This window comes from Neofelis nebulosa, chromosome 2 (genome assembly GCF_028018385.1).
Source record: "Neofelis nebulosa isolate mNeoNeb1 chromosome 2, mNeoNeb1.pri, whole genome shotgun sequence".
NCBI lineage: Eukaryota > Metazoa > Chordata > Mammalia > Carnivora > Felidae > Neofelis > Neofelis nebulosa.
Genome location: NC_080783.1, coordinates 71,394,648 through 71,412,171, shown reverse-complemented (window position 1 = coordinate 71,412,171; position 17,524 = coordinate 71,394,648). Strand labels below are relative to the sequence as shown.

At 37.9% G+C, this 17,524-nt stretch overlaps 1 protein-coding gene across 7 annotated transcripts in view; it reads left to right on the top strand.

Moving 5' to 3' along the window:
* Window positions 1-17,524, top strand: part of TANK (TRAF family member associated NFKB activator) — a 94,837-nt gene that overhangs the window by 29,037 nt on the left and 48,276 nt on the right. For all 7 annotated transcript variants that reach the window (XR_009257508.1, XM_058715163.1, XM_058715162.1 and 4 more), the window contains exon 2: window positions 5,378-5,525. Coding sequence is in view for 6 of the 7 variants with exons in the window: in XM_058715161.1 (XP_058571144.1) it covers window positions 5,378-5,525 (148 nt within the window). In the remaining variant the exon portion in view is untranslated. The remainder of the gene's footprint in view (window positions 1-5,377; window positions 5,526-17,524) is intronic.

The following is a 17,524-nucleotide window of genomic DNA, read 5'->3' as shown; positions in this document are numbered from 1 at the left end:
TGTTTTGTTCTCACTGTGTCAGTGGTGCCCAGTACAGGCTTTGCTCCTCCTTGGCAATGTTTCATCAAATGAACATATCCACCATGGCACCCTGGGAGAATACTTTGCAGTTGCCTTTAATAAACAGTTCTTGAACTAAGAGTTTCAAATCTTTATTCCCAGTTCGCACACTTACAGCTTTTTAGCTCTAGGCAAGTCTTTTAATGTCTCTGAGCTCTTAATCAGTCAAATGGCAATGTGAATAATAGGAAATAAAGAATTGGTGGAAAAACTTTGTAAAAGGAACATAACTCTAATGTGGTACTCTCTGAAGCCCCTTGCTAATAAGTAAACTTTTTTTTTTAATTGAATTGAATAGTAATGGGATATATTTTATTAAGATCTAAGTTTGACCCTAGCAGTTGGCAAACTTTTGTTGGAGCTTGGAAACTTTTCCAAGGAAAGATAAAATTATCTCCCTTACGTAGGCTACCTCTTTATTATTGAACAGTTTCATTATTGAACCATGGGATTCATGAAAGAGGAAGCAGCCTGCTGCCCAGGGATTTTCTTGGTGCCTCCTCCTAGTGGGCACACACTGGACCCAGGAGGCAGAACAGGAACTTGCTGTCCTTCATTTTCCTTCTCACAGGAACCACCCAGGGGAAAAAAGGAACTACTGCCAGAGGGGCAGATGTGGGTGGGTAGGGACTATCCTAGCTTCAGGGGATTGCCCTGAGTGGGTAGGGGTGCTTTGCCTTCTCCTTGCCCAGATGCATTCTAGGGCATCAGTAACTTAATCTTTTCCTCATAGAATGGAGGGGAGCCAGCAAACCAGACCATGGATGGCTTTCCTAAAAATACACTTAAGAGAGAAAAACCATAACTGTAAGAATGTTTCCAAGGCAGAGGTTGCTCTAGCTTGGATCTCCTGGGTTTAGGTGATGAGATTTGCGTTTGAGCATGTTTACTATAAATAAAACCATTTCCCTGGAGCCTGGCAAGTTTTGCAGAAGGCATACCAAAATGTAATTGAAATGTGACTGCCTCTTAAATTGTGAAATTAATTTTACACTTAACAAATGCTTTAAAAAAATTGAGGAACAAGTGGCTTTAAAGTTCAGGGTGTTAATATTTGAAATCTGTCCAATTTAATTAGTTGGGTCCCAGCGACTTTTTCTGTGGTCAGTGTCACTGATCTAACACCCAATTCTCTTCTTGATTGTGAGATAGAAATTAAATGTATCATTTATTTAGTTGTATTGACCTGAATTGTATCTCTCCACCACACATTCTTATTTCAGGAAATAGGATGCATCCATGTAATCAGTAACTCTTCTGAGGAATTTACTCAGTAACTCTTCTTAGTGACATTTGTGTGATCTAATTCAAGGACCTGAAGTAAAGCCTCCACACTATTTACTTGCATATGATGCAGCTATTTTTAGTACTGCATTTACATTTTTAAAAACAAGAATGCACCTTCTTGATGGAGCAGACCTGCAGTTTTAGACTCACAGACTCAAGAACTGTAGAACAAATAAGTTTCTTCGACATCAAGTCCAAACATCTTTTTTTGTATTGGAGAGAAATAAACTTGGGTTCAGAAAGATTTAAGGGCTCCTGGGTGGCTCAGTCGGTTAAGCAACCAACTCTTGATTTCAGCTCAGGTCATGATCTCGCTCACAGTTTGTGAGTTCAAGCCCTATAAATTTTAGGGCTATGTGCTGACAGCATAGGACCTGCTTAAGATTCTCTCTCTCCCTCTGTCTGCCCGTCCTCCATTTGTGTGCATGCTCTCTCTCTCTCTCTCACTCTCAAAATAAATAAAACCTAAAAAAAAAATAAAAGATTCAGTTGCCCTGAACTCAGGTCACAGACTTAATCAATGATAGAACAAAATAAGAAACTAGATGGATTCCCAATTCAAGGCTCCTGTTTGTCTCAGATTTTAAAATATAAATGTGTTGTATGTTGACAATTTGTTATGATATGCAGGTTTTTAAGACAGTGATAGGTAACTTAGTCACTTAGTTACTTAAAACCTCTAATTTCTGCATTAGCATATTACAGTATATTATAGTCTCTATAGCTGCCTATTCTTGTTTTCTTTTGCTTCTTGTATACTTATTTTTATCTTGCTTGTATTTTTATAAGCTGCCTTAAATCCTTCTTTGAATGATATGGTGTCCAAACTACTCAAAGTGATACTTTGTGTGTTAATATTATTTATTTTTCTGTAGTGTCTATGGCATGTCAGAGATCCTGGCAGTGTTAGTTATCCTAACGGTATTTTGTCCTTTATATCTATCAGAGGTGGCAGTAGAAACAAACTTCCTGAGTGGAATGCCAAAAAAAATTACCATTCTTTTATTTTTTCAGAAAACAGTAACATTCTGATTCCCATAACAAAACCCTCAAAATTGTTTTTATTAAACCTGAAAATGACTTAGTGTATTTAGTATCTTAAAATGAAAAGACCATCTGATAGGATTGAAATATTACCTAGGTATTTAAAAGAGCATTGTGATTTATGGTTAACTAATTTTGATAAGAATGCCAAGGCCATTCATTAGGAAAAGAATAGCCTTTAGTGCCAGGGCAGCTGGATAGCCACATGCCAAAGAAAGAGTTTGGACCCCTACCTCATGCCATATACAGATAAACTCTGTGTGGATCAAAGATCCAAATATAAGGCTAAAAGTATAAAATTCTTGTAGGGAAACATAGATGAAAATCTGCATGGCCTTGTATTAGGCAACAGTTTTTTAGATATGACATGAAAAAAAGCAAGCAGCAAAATGAAAAATAGATAAATCAGACATCATCAAAATTAAAATCAAGGAGTAGAAAGACAATCTACAGAATGGGAGAAAAATTTGTAAATTATATATATCTGATAAATCTCTAGTTTCCAGAATATATAAAGAACTCTTACAACTCAGCAATGTGAAGGGCCACCTGGGTGACTCAGTCATTTTGAGCATCTGACTCTTGATTTCGGCTTGGGTCTTGGCCCTGGGGTCATGGGATCAAGCCCTATGTTGGGCTCCGTGCTGAGTGTGGAGCCTGCTGGAGATTCTCTCCCTTCTCCCTCACCCCCTTCCCCCCACTTGCACTCTCTCAACAATATGAAGACAAATAACCGAATTAAAAAGTGGACAAAGGATTTGATAGATAGATATTTCTCTAAAGAAGATACACAAATGACCACTATGCACTGGAAAGATGTTCAACATCATCAGGGAAATGCAAATCAAAATTGTTGAGGTACCACTTCACACCCACTAGGATGGGTGTCCATTTAAAAAATGAACAATAAGCGTTGGTGAAGATGTAGAGAAATTAGGGCTCTTATATATTACTAGTAGAAATAGAAATTTGTACACATTCTGTGGAAACAGCTTTGGCAGTTCCTTAAAAAGTTAAAGAGGATTATCATCTAACCTAGCAATTCTGCTCCTAGGTATGTAACCAAGAGAATTGAAAACATATATTCACACAAGTATGCATACACAAATAGTAACTTTCTTCAGGATAATCAAGAAATGGAAAGAACTCAAATGTCCATTAACCGAGGAACACATTAAGAAATGTGGTAAATTCATACAACGGAATATTAGACATCAAAAGCAGTGAAGTACTATTACTTGCTACAACATGGGTAAACCTCAGAAATTGTATGCCATGTGAAAAAAGCCAGACACAAAAGCCATATATTGCATGTTTCCATTTATATGAAATGTCCAAAATAGGCAAATCCATAGAGTCAGAAAGAAGATTAGTGATTGCTAGGGGATTGATGGGAGGGGGGAATTGGGATTAACTGCTAATATTACCTTCTTTGTGTAGTGATAAAAATATTCTGCAACTAGGGGCTCCTGAGTGGCTCAGGTGGTTGAGTGTCTGACTTTGGCTCTGGTCGTGATCTTGTGGTTTGTGAGTTCGAGCCCTGCATCATGCTCGCTGCTGTCAGCACAGAGCCTGCTTCAGATCCTCTGTCCCCCTCTCTCTGTGCCCCTTCCCTGTTGCACACTTTCTCTCTCTCTCTCAAAAATAAACATTGTAAAAAAATGTTCTGGAATTAGGTAATGGTGATGATTGTACAACAAAAAGCCACAGAAGTGTATGCTTTAATGTGGTGGATTTTATGTTATATAAATTGTATTTTTAATTTAATTTTTTTAAGTTTATTTATTGAGAGAGAAAGAGCAGGCAGGCATGAGTGGGGCGGGGGGGGGGGGGGGTTGCAGAGAGAGAGGAAGAGAGAGAGAGAATACCAAGCAGGCTCCACACTGTCAGCACCAAGCTCGAAACAAGATTTGATCCCCCAAACCATGAGATCATGAACTGAGCCGAAATCAAGAGTCGGAATCTTAACTGACTGAGCCACCCAGGCTCCCCTATGTGATTGTACTTTAATGTAAAATACTGAAAAAAAAATTATTTTTAAAGCATTGTGTACCCAAAATAAAATGAAAGATGTTATGAAAGCTTAAAGTGTAAGATTAAGGATTTCCAATCATAAAGAAGTGAAATAATTTAATACCCTCAAGCCCCCTAGGACTGATAGAGAATTTTATCTATTCTCTGGCTTTCAGAGGATTAAGAGAAAAGTCCTGTGGTGTTGTTTTTTACAGCTGGACAGGAGGAATCCGAAGCATTATATGGTCCTCTGCTCAGAGCCAAGGAATGTGGTTAGAGATGTTATGCAAATTGAGATGATAAAACCAAATTACCTCCACTCAGTAGATCACCTGTAGTTCAAAAACAGCAGGGAGTTTGGAAAACTAATAGAGAGTGTGGGTAGGACTGAAGGGATGTGATTTTTTCTTTTTTAATGTACAATCCAACAGCAACTCTCCCTAGATTTTGTGCTAAAATAAGAGCATTTTCACACATTTTAATTGCTCTGCGATAACAGCAGTGTGAACTCCATCCACAAACATTTATTATCTATTTAACTTTGCTCTAATTTCAGTGTAGCAAGAATTCACCTTGTAAGTGGGAATAACTGTCCGTTTAGTAAAAAGAAATCCCTTCCCACGTTGTTAATCCTGTTGTGCATTTCTATAATAAAGTATTAATAACAAATGGCCTTTTATATTTCTCCATTTTAAGGTTGCATTTATAGATTACTGTTTTCAAAGTAGCATCTTTGTGAGTTGGAACCCCACTTGCTCCTTGAACATTAGTAAAGAATATTAAAAATTGTAGAAGTTAAGGTTTCTTAACATTTCTAATCAGGATTTTAGATGAGACCCATATGCCTTTATAAACCTTTATAGTACTTGGTGCTATAATGTTCATGATAAACTGTATGGAACTGTTTTTAAGATGTGTCTTAAAAATAAGATTTGTGTAACTTCATAGCTATCTAAATTGTTTTATTTTCCAGACCTGTCATTTACTCCATCCTTTATAGTGATGCTACAGAACAGAAAGGAATGGATAAAAATATTGGCGAGCAACTCAATAAAGCTTATGAAGCCTTTCGACAGGCATGTATGGATAGAGATTCTGCAGTAAAAGAGCTACAGCAAAAGGTATATGGTTTGGTTTTGAAAGTTATTTCTTCTGGTAAATGGAATTTGAGAATCTTTTGCAACTAAAAAATATGGTACTGTTTGAAACTTTCTTGAAGAACTATAAATAACTAAAACACAGAGATTTATATTAATGGATGGAATTTAAGATTGTTATTGTTTTTTTTTTTAAAAAAACATTGTGACCAGAGGGAAGAGTTCACAAAGAGTATTATCTTCCACGAATAATTTTTAATTTTCAGTTGCAAAAGAGGGTAAGTTGGAGGAAAGGTATACTTCCTAGGCATAAATTTACCTTAGTAGTTCCTCGGCACATGTCTGCTATTGGCCCATAATTAGGTCTCCACTGATCTGTAGCAAAATGAGAAAAATAAGAATGTAATGAACTTCTTGTAATGCTAAATTTATCCAATTCAAAATTCTGTCCTTTATTCTCATATTATGTTTCCATGTTTCCACACTATCAGAGTATAGGGCAGAATTGTATTAACACACACTTTTGTGGGGCATCTGGATGGTTCAGTCGGTTGAGCATCCATCTCTTGACTTCAGCTCAGGTCATGATCCCTTCCCAGAAGATCAAGCCCTGCATTGGGCTCCATGCTGAGGATGGAGCCTCCTTAAGATTCTCTCTCTTTCCCTCTGCCACTCCCCCCTGCTTGTGGGTTCTCTTCTCTTTTTCGATCTAAACAAAAAAACAAAAACAACAAAAAAATCCGCCCCCCACATTTGTGAGATGATAATGATAGAGTTTTTGTTTATTTATTTAATATCACTATTTAGTAGTGTCTTGGGGGTCCCCAATAGCATATATACATTCTGTGTTTCTAAAGGGACTCACAGGACTTAGCATACAGTAATGCTCACAGCCAAGATTTATTACAGTGTCATGATAAAGATACACAGCCAGATCATTAATATAAAAAAAACCATCAGGCAGATTCTAGAAGGATCCATATGCAGGCTTCCTATGCTCTTTCCCACCTGTGAGGGGTCACACAGAGTGCACCCTGCCTCCAGTCAAAAATTTAGTCACACATGTACAGTGCTTCTACATAGGGAACTCCATTTGAGACGCAAGAGTTAAGGGTTTTTATTAAGAACTAGTCCCATAGAACATCTACAAAGGCAAGGTAATTAAAAGCAAAAATGAACTATTGGGACCTCATGAAGATAAAAAGCTTCTGCACTGCAAAGGAAACAATCAACAAAACTAAAAGGCAACCAACAGAATGGGAAAAGATATTTGCAAATGACATATCGGACAAAGGGCTAGTATCCAAAATCTATAAAGAGCTCACCAAACTCCCCACCTGAAAAACAAATAATCCAGTGAAGAAATGGGCAGAAAACATGAATAGACACTTCTCTAAAGAAGACATCCAGATGGCCAACAGGCACATGAAAAGATGCTCAACGTCACTCCTCATCAGAGAAATACAAATCAAAACCACACTGAGATACCACCTCACACTAGTCAGAGTGGCTAAAATGAACAAATCAGGAAACTATAGATGCTGGAGAGGATATGGAGAAATGGGAACCCTCTTGCACTGTTGGTGGGAATGCAAACTGGTGCAGCCACTCTGGAAAACAGTGTGGAGGTTCCTCAAAAAATTAAAAATAGATCTACCCTATGACCCAGCAATAGCACTGCTAGGAATTTACCCAAGGGATACAGGAGTACTGATGCATAGGGGCACTTGTACCCCAATGTTTATAGCAGCACTCTCAACAATAGCCAAATTATGGAAAGAGCCGAAATGTCCACCAACTGATGAATGGATAAAGAAATTGTGGTTTACATACACAATGGAATACTACTTGGCAATGAGAAAGAATGAAATATGGCCTTTTGTAGCAACGTGGATGGAACTGGAGAGTGTGATGCTAAGTGAAAGAAGTCATACAGAGAAAGACAGATACCATATGTTTTCACTCTTATGTGGATCCTGAGAACTTTAACAGAAGACCATGGGGGGGGGAGAAGGGACAAAAAAAAGTTAGAGAGGGAGGGAGCCAAAACATAAGAGACTCTTAAAAACTGAGAATAAACTGAGGGTTGATGAGGGGTGCGAGGGAGGGGAAAGTGGGTGATGGGCATTAAGGAGGGCACCTGTTGAGATGAGCACTGGGGGTTGTATGGAAACCAATTTGACAATAAATTTCATATTTAAAAAATAATAAAGGTGGGGCGCCTGGGTGGCTCGGTTGGTTAAAGCGTCCGACTTCGGCTCAGGTCATGATCTCACTGTCCGTGAGTTCGAGCCCCGCGTCAGGCTCTGTGCTGACAGCTCAGAGCCTGGAGCCTGTTTCGGATTCTGTGTCTCCCTCTCTCTCTGCCCCTCCCCTGTTCATGCTCTGTCTCTCTCTGTCTCAAAAATAAATAAATGTTAAAAAAAAAAAATTTAAAAAAAAAAAAAAATAATAATAAAGGTAAAGACTCAAAAAAAAAAAAGAACTAGTCCCATAGATACCCTATGTCAACCAAAATTTCAGACTCTCAGAAGGAAAGTAGGTCTTCATCATAAATTTCATAGTCTCTTGGTATAGTGTAAGCTGTCATAGCAGTCGACTTTATCACTTAGGAAATGTTCTCAAAGTTAGGCTCCCAGATGCTAGCCAAGGGCTAACCTTCATTAGTTTCAACAGGCAGTTGAAAGTGGGAGATCTTACATTGGTTCTCTCATTTAAGAAAAAAATATATTAGCTTTGAAATTCTGAAGTCTAAGAAATATGCTAGCCATGCAGTTCTTAGTTTCTTCCATAAATTTAGGAACTACACAATTCTCTTCATCCTACTTTAAACATCTATAAAACTAGCTGTTATACATATTTCCCTGCATTCCTCAGAAATCATTATTATTTGTGATTCTCCTGTTGGTTTATAAATGAATACTTCCATTTGTATAGGCAGACTTATGGACTAAGTTCTTCCTTGGGGTGCACAGAGGAGAAACAGACGCATAACAATGACAGGGAGTTTTCTAAAATTATTGAAGTTTAGAATTTGGATTTTTCCTTTCTAGTTCAGGTATAAGGCATAATCACTTTTTAAAAAACAAAACAGAAAAAACAAAAAAACAAAATTCCCAACTTTTATTCTTCTTATTTTCCTATTAGGTTCATTAAGAAATTTCAACAATCCTATACTTGTTCTAGGAAAGTTAGGAAACACAGAATTACAGAAGAGCAGTATTGACATATTCTTAGGTTAAGGCAGAGACAGAAATTTCTCTAACTGCTCCTCTGCCTGCACTAGCCAATGGTAAGCAACTCTTATATTTACTCTTGTAATGGTAAGAAACTCTTGTAATTTAACCTTTTAACTGTCATGGAAGAAGCCTTTGTTCACGTCAGCAATTATTTCAAGGAGGGTAAAGGGAATTTTTTTTTTTAATATTTGTCAAGTACTCAAGAATAAAGAAAACATGTATACTATATATTCTTATGTACTAAACTCAAAATATCCTGATCTATTTTATTTATTTTTTTTTTTTTAATTTTTTTTTTTCAACGTTTTTTATTTATTTTTGGGACAGAGAGAGACAGAGCATGAACGGGGAGGGGCAGAGAAAGAGGGAGACACAGAATCGGAAACAGGCTCCAGGCTCCGAGCCATCAGCCCAGAGCCTGACGCGGGGCTCGAACTCACGGACCGCGAGATCGTGACCTGGCTGAAGTCGGACGCTTAACCGACTGCGCCACCCAGGCGCCCCATATCCTGATCTATTTTAAAATATTATTGTATGCCTGCCGTATACTAGGCCCTTGATGAGGTTCTGAGAATGCTGAAACAAAACATAGTTTATACCTTTAAGGAACTTTCCAATTAGAAGCTAAAAAGGAAGAGTAATAGTTCTTATCATAGGATGCTAAGTGCTAAAGTGGAAATCTGTGGAGGATAACATAGGAGCACAGAGAAGAGGCACCTCAATCAGTCTGGGAGGATCAGGTGATAAGCCAAGTCTCACACCCCTCACTTAGGCTGAGATTAGGAGTTGGGTAAATTAAGGAAGAAGAGTCCTGCAAGCAGGGGGAGCAGTGTATGTAATAAAAACACAAAAGGAAGGGAATATATGGTACGTTCCACATACAATAAGGTGATTCTATGGCTCCAACAAGAACAATAGAGCAGTACAGGAAAAGAAGCTGTGAAGGTAGATTAGGGGCCTATCATGAGGAATAGGACTAAGTAGTTCATACTACATTCTTAATCAAAATGTACTGAAGGATTAATATACATGCTTCAGAAAAGGCTTCCTGACATTAGGATATAGGATAGAGGACAATGTAGAATTCAGCTCAACAAACATATTGATGATAAACAGTGTTCTAAGAGCTAGGAATATAAAAATAAGTGGTAATCATCAAGGCACTTTATCAACTTTAATATATATATATACATATATGTTTCATGTATTATGTGTATGTAAAGGTATACATATATAAATGGTATGATAATATATAAGTATCCATTAATATGCATATGTTTTATATATATACAGTTGACCTTGAATAACGCAGGGGGTTAAGGGTGCTGACTACCATCCCCGCCACCCCCCCCCCGCGCTGTCAGAAATCTGCATGTAACTTTTGATTCTCCAAAAACATAACTACTGTTAGTCTACTGTTGACTGGAAACCTTACCAATAACATAAAACAATCGATTAACACATATTTTGTATGTTATATGTATTATATACTGTATTCTTTCAATAAAGTGAGCTAGAGAAAAAATGTTATTAAGAAAATTATAAGAGAAAATACATTTATATATAGTACTGTACTGTATTTATTGGGGGTAAAAATTGACATATAAGTGGACCTGTGCTGTTCAGGGATCAACTGTACATATATTATACTTCAATGTAAAAAAGAAAAAAATGAATCATTTTAAGCAGTCAACATGCAGACTTAAGCATTAGGGATGAATTAGGGAAGCAGTCTAATGTTTATTTAGAAAACAGAATGGAAAGTAGGTGGCACCTGAATACAGGCCACTTCTGAGTGTGATAACATAGATTCTAGATGATAACTAAGTATCTGGAATAGAAGACTGGATTGATGGTGGTACTGATGACTGAAAGGAACAGTAGAGAAGATGCAGATTTACAGATGGGGAAATAAGATGTGTAATTAGGTTTTAGCTATCGAGTTTAGTTACCTGTGGGACACGCAGGTGAAATTGTATAATGGATGGTTACAAATATGGATTTAGAAGCTTAGGTAGAATTGTGAAGAAATTATAGTTATAGATTAAAGAATAACAAATTTTATTATAGCGTTGAATAAAATAGCATTTCCAAGTTAGAGTGTATAGAGCAAAGGAGTATTTGAAGGGTAAGAGGGTGAGAGGGTGGAAATAAGACCAACCAGTTGGTCATTGGAGATTTAAAACTAAAGAATTGACTATGAAACAAGAGGAGAAACACCTATTCCTCAGAACTGGAAGGGATGAGAAAAAAAAAACAAAACAGGTTCACACGAAGATAAGTTTGCAGATAGGAGTTGGTGGTGGCAGGAAGTTAGCAGGGTTATCATGTATCACTTATATGTGGAATCTAAAAAAGTCAAACCTATTGAAAACAGTAAAATGGTGGTTACCAGGGATTAGGAGGTGGGCATAATATTGATGGTGTTTAAGGGTTTAAACTTGTAATGAGGTAATGATTAGTGAATAAGCCAAAGAGATCTAATGCACAGTATAATGAATATAGAAAATAATATCACACTATAATTATATAATGTGATAAATACTGCTACAGGGGCAGTCATATTACAATATGTAAATGTATCAAAGTAACACACTGTACACCTCAGACTTACACAGTGTTACATGTCAAATTTATTCAATAAAAGAAAAATAGGGTTATAATGTAAGAGTCTATTTTTTTCTGTGAAATACATGGTGAGGTCATCTGAGTGAAGTGATTTTAGGATATTCTGAGAGTGGTAGTAAAGAACTGAAATAGCTTCAGTTAAAAAATGGGAGAAGAAATATGTTGCATCCAGCATTTACCATGAATTTTTGGTGGTATCAATCCATGTTTGTTGGTCATTTTTTTCAGCAGCTTTCTTCGTATAGAAGTGGAATGAGCAGATGGCCAAATCCAGAATTAGGAGATTGCAGAGTTAAGAGTAGAAGAATGTGGATAGTGGTGGCCAGAAAGTGGGTGCAAAAGCAATTGAAATTGTGTGCTTTGAGATACAAACTAACATCAAGAAGAAGTTAATCTAGCAGTCTAATAGACTAAAACAAAAAAAGAGGGTTTATGTCTGAAGTTTCCATGAAGTGAAAGAACAGATCCAGAAGGAGTAAAAGAATGTGAGAAGTGAAAGGATTGACTGTTCGCAATGAGTTTGAATTGATGTTTAGGATTTTCTGTTTTCATAATGAGTCATGAAAGTGGGTAGCCAGAGTGGGATTGAGAAATTTTAAGAAACTCAGATTAGAGCACTTCTCCTTAAAGTGGTGACAAGATTAGGAGCATTTAGAAAGACTGTGTGAGAGAAAGAGCTGAAATTCTTGAATGTGAGAGAATGACTAGTATGTTGTAAGATAAACAGTTTTGAGGAGAGACTGGTATTAATTGCATGCCTTGTGGGTGGCCTTTTGCTTAAGTTTAAAGGAATATGGCTCAAAAGTGGCAATGATGAGGCGAGATAGTGTTTATCTTCTTGTTCTCCCACTTCCTATTTCATTGCCCAACCCCTGTGGTTTGATAGGACATTAGACAGTTTCATATGAGAGGACTGCAGAGGTATTTGTATCCTCCAGAGACAACATAATAATTCCCATTTTAAAGTGAGGTGTGCCTAGGTTACTCAGTCGGTTAAGTGTCCAACTTTGACTCAGGTCATGATCTTTCAAGTTCATGAGTTTGAGCCCCACATCGGGCTCTGTGCTGACAGCCCAGAGCCTGGAGCCTGCTTCAGATTCTGTGTCTCCCTCTCTGTCTCTCTACCCCTCCCCTGCTCACACTCTGTCTCTCTCTGCTCAAAAAAAAAAAAAATAAATAAACAAACAAACAAACAAACAAACAAACTTCCAAAAAAATAAATAATTAAGTGAGATACCAGTCTTTTTGAAATTCAGTTGTTTTTAGCCATTACATTTCTCTATAGTATAACGAAATAGTTCTGACATTAAGTTTTATGCTTCGATCTCATTTGTTATGCTTTTTTAAGTTAACAATTTTCTAAAATAGTTTTGTGGGAAGACCTGTATACTTCCTCTTGACATTTCTTGGGATTTTATTTTATGGAATATTTATTGTTTTTTGAATTACAGACTCAAACATACCAAGTGTAAATCACTAATTTGTTCTCATCTAACTACTCCCAGAAATGAAATTGAACTTTGAAGTAAAACCAGCTAAATATTCCTCATTTAGAATCTTTAGTAATAAGATGATATGTACAAGTTCTCAAACTTAATAGTATGAAGATAAGAGCAAAGGTTCTGAATGCTGATTTTGGTAAAGGAAATTATTACTTGATTTGATCTGGATATTTTGAGTTCAAGTGTTAGAAGATTAGGCGAAGATGATCAGCAGGCAATTGAAGTGTGCATCTTTGAAGTAAAGCATCAGTTGAAAACACAAATTTGGGAATCATCTTCACAGAGATATTTGGAGCAATAGGAGAAGGAGCTACAAATGGGGAAAAGAATCGGGTGAGAGAGAGAAGCAAGAGGACAGCCTTGCAGAAGTTGCCTGGCATTCTGATGTCAGAAGGGCCCCAAGGGATGTGCTGTCAGTGAGCCTAGCTGCCCTTCCTAACACTGTGCTTGAAGAATTGGTCTACTGAGTGACATCAGCAAAATGGCAAACTAGGAAGTTCCAGGCCTTGTTCTTCCATGAAAACATCAAATAAACAACTACAGATTGATTGAAATAATTTTATAGGAGTTCTGGAAATCAGTGATCATCAGCAACCAAGCAAACGCCTAGTCAAGGAAAAGCCATATTCAGAACTGCAGGAAATTTCATGGCATTTCTACTTGCCCTTGACCCACTACCTGCCCAGTGTGGTATGGTGCATTTGGGAGGAAATAGCCCAATTCCTGGTTCCCTCCCTCAGGAAGGAAGGAGAAGAGTGAAACTTGTTTGAAACATCATGACCTGTCTGTGGACTGTCCAAGGGAGTGTGTTCTGTCTCATCTGACTTGGAGCTCAGAGTTGGGAATGGTAGCATAAGTTTGGGTCTCAGGCTAGAAGTCATGGAAGGCAGTGGTGGGCAATTTAGCCTGTGGAAACTGCAGGGGGACTGCAATGGACAGCTGAGTGCAAGAGATTGAAGGAAGAAGACTATAATAGAACATCTAAGATCCTAAGAAGCTGGGGTAAAACCTTTTGAGAAGCTAAGATACTTCCAGCTAGCCAGGGAAAATCAGAAACAAACAGAAACCTACACCCACTGGCCCAAACAGGATACACACTTGGCAAATACTGAGGAAGACCTTAAGGCTTTACCCTGAGCCAATCTCAAGGCTAAGGGGCCTGCTAATTAGTTTTTGTTTGTTTTTTCTTTTCCTCTGACTTCTTTTTTATTATTATTACTAAATATAATTTACTGTCAAATTGGTTTCCATACAACACCCAGTGCTCATCCCAACAGGTGACCTCCTCAATGCCCATCACCCACTGTCCCCTCTCCCTCAACCCCCATCAGCCCTCAGTTTGTTCTCAGTATTTAAGAGTCTCTTATGGTTTTCCTCCTTCCCTCTCTGTAACTTATTCCCCCCCCACCCCAGTCTTCTGTTAAGTTTCACAGGATCCACATATGAATGAAAACATATGGTATCTGTCTTTCTCTGCCTGATTTATTTCGCTTAGCATAATACTCTCCAGTTCCATCCACTTTGCTACAAATGGCCAGATTTCATTCTTTCTCATTAGGGGCCTGCTAATTAGTGAAGGTCTTCCACACCAGGCTTTAGAGACTGGAAGAGTTTATTCACATGCCCCAGTTTTCAATAAATTACAAGGCCTATGAAGAAACAGGGAAATGTGGCCCTTTCAAAGAATAAAATAAATTTCCAGAAACAGTTGCTGATAAACATGCATCAGACTTACTAGACAAGGACTTTAAAACACTGTCATAAATATGCTCAGAGAGCATACAAAATAAACAAAGGAGGGATGCCTGTGTGACTCAGTTGTTAAATGTCTGACTCCAGCTCAGGTCATGATCTCATGGTTCGTGAGCTCAGGCCCTGCATCAGGCTCTTTGCTGACAGTTTGGAAACTGCTTGGGATTCTCTCTCTCCCCGTCTCTCTGCCCCTTGCCCACTCGTGCTCTGTCTCACTCTGTCTCTAAAAAATAAATAAATGTTTAAAAAAAAAAAATCAGTGAACTCCAAGACAGGCCATTTGAAATAATGGAGACTGAAGAGCAAAAAGAAAAAAGTAACAAAAGTGAGCAGAGCCTAAGAGACTTAGGGGACATTATCAAGTGGGGCAATATACACATTATAGAAGAAGGTGAAGAGAGACAAATTATTTTTTAAAAATAGAAAAAAAAATAGGTTATTTAAAGAAATATTAAATGATGACTTCCCAAATTTGGGGAACAACATAGATATACATATCCAAGAAGCTCAACAAATTCTATGTAGGATAAATTCAGAGTTCCCCATGTCAAACTCCATTATAACCAACTGTCAACAAAAACAATCTAGAAAGCAGCAAGAGAAAAGGAACTAACTCATTATATACAAGGGAGTCCAAATAAGACTGTCAGTGGATTTCTCAGCAGAAGTCTTACAGGCTAGAAGGCAATGGGATGACATATTTAAAGTGCTGTAAGGGGCGCCTGGGTGGCTCAGTCAGTTAAGCATCTGACTTCGGCTCAGGTCATGATCTTGCGGTTTGTGAGTTCAAGCCCTGCATCGGGCTCTGTGCTGACGGCTTAGAGCCTGGAGCCTGCTTTGGATTCTGTGTCTCCTCCTGTCTCTGCCTTTCACCTGCTCATGCTCTGTCTCTCTCTGTCTCTCAATAATAAATAAACATTAAAAAAATTAAAAAAAAAAAAAAGTGCTGTAAGAAGAAAACCTGTTAACAAGAATTCTGTATATCTGGTAAAACTACCTGACCTAGAAGACCTGACCACTAGACCTGACCTAGAAGAAATGCTGAAGAATTGAAATGCCTTCAAGTTGAAATGAAAGGATGCTGCATAGTAACTTGAAGCCATATGAAAATGGGTTTTCTGTAAAAGTAAATGTACAGACAAATATAAAAACTAGCATTATTGTAATTTTATTTTATTTTATTTTTTAATTTTTTTTCAACGTTTTTTATTTATTTTTGGGACAGAGAGAGACAGAGCATGAACGGGGGAGGGGCAGAGAGAGAGGGAGACACAGAATCGGAAACAGGCTCCAGGCTCCGAGCTGTCAGCACAGAGCCCGACGCGGGGCTCAAACTCACAGACCGCGAGATCGTGACCTGGCTGAAGTCGGCCGCTTAACCGACCGCGCCACCCAGGCGCCCCGCATTATTGTAATTTTAGATTGTAACTCCCCTTTTTATTTTCTACAGGATTTAAAAGACAAATGTATAAAAATTACTTTAAATCTTTATTAATGGGTGAACAATATATAAAGATGTAATTTGTGATATCAGTAACAAAGTAGGGAGGTGGAGCTATAAAGTTGGAGGGTTTGTTGTATGCAGTTGAAGTTAGTTTGGTATCAACTTAAGATACTGTCATAACTTCAGGATGTTGTATGTAGTCTCAGTGGTAACCACAAAGAAGATCTACAGAATATGCACAAATGGAAAGGAGAAGACATCAAAATGTGTCACTACAAAAAACCAGCTAAACACAGAATAATGGAGGAAATGAAGAACAAAAAGCTGTAACATATACAGAAAACAAATAACAAAATGGCAAAAGTAAGTACTTCCCTATTGGTAATTACTTTAAGTGTAAATGAATAAAACACCCTAATCAAAAAACATCAATTTCTAAAAACCATAAAATACCTAGGAATAAACATAACGAAAGAGGTGAAAAATCTCTACACTGAAAATTATAGAAATCTTATGAAAGAAATTGAAGAAGATGCACAAAAATGGAAAAATATTCCATGCTCCTGGATTGGAAGAACAAACATTGTTAAAATGTTGATACTACCCAAAGCAATCTGCATATTCAATGCAACCCCTATCAAAATAACACCAGCATTCTTCACAGAACTAGAACAAACAATCCTATAATTTGTATGGAACCAGAAAAGACCCGAATAGCTAAAGCCATCGTGAAAAAGAAAACTGAAGCTGGAGGCATCACACTCCTGGACTTCAAGACATACTACAAAGCTGTAATCATCAAGACAGTATGGTACTGGCACAAGAACAGACACTCAGATCAGTGGAACAGAGTAGAGAACATAAATGGACCCATAAAGGTATGGCCAACTAATCTTTTTTTTTTTTAATTTTTTTTTAACATTTATTTATTTTTGAGACAGAGAGAGACAGAGCATGAACAGGGGAGGGGCAGAGAGAGAGGGAGACACAGAATCTGAAACAGGCTCCAGGCTCTGAGCTGTCAGCACAGAGCCCAACGCGGGGCTCGAACTCACAGACCGCGAGATCGTGACCTGGCTGAAGTCGGACGCTTAACCGACTGCGCCACCCAGGTGCCCCTGGCCAACTAATCTTTGACAAAGCAGGAAAGAGTATCCAGTGGAATAAAGACAGTCTCTTCAGCAAGTGGTGCTGGGAAAACCGGACAGCAACATGCAGAAGAATGAACCTGGACCACTTTCTTGCACCATACACCAAAAAAACCCCTCAAAATGGAAGAAGGACTTAAATGTAAGACAGGAAGCCATCAAACTCTTCAAGGAGAAAGCAGTTAAAAACCTCTTTGACCTCAGCTGCAGCAGCTTCTTAAACACCTCTCCAGAGGCAAGGGAAACAAAAGCAAAAATGAACTATTGAGACCTCATCAGGGTAAAAAGCTTCTGCACCGCAAAGGAAACA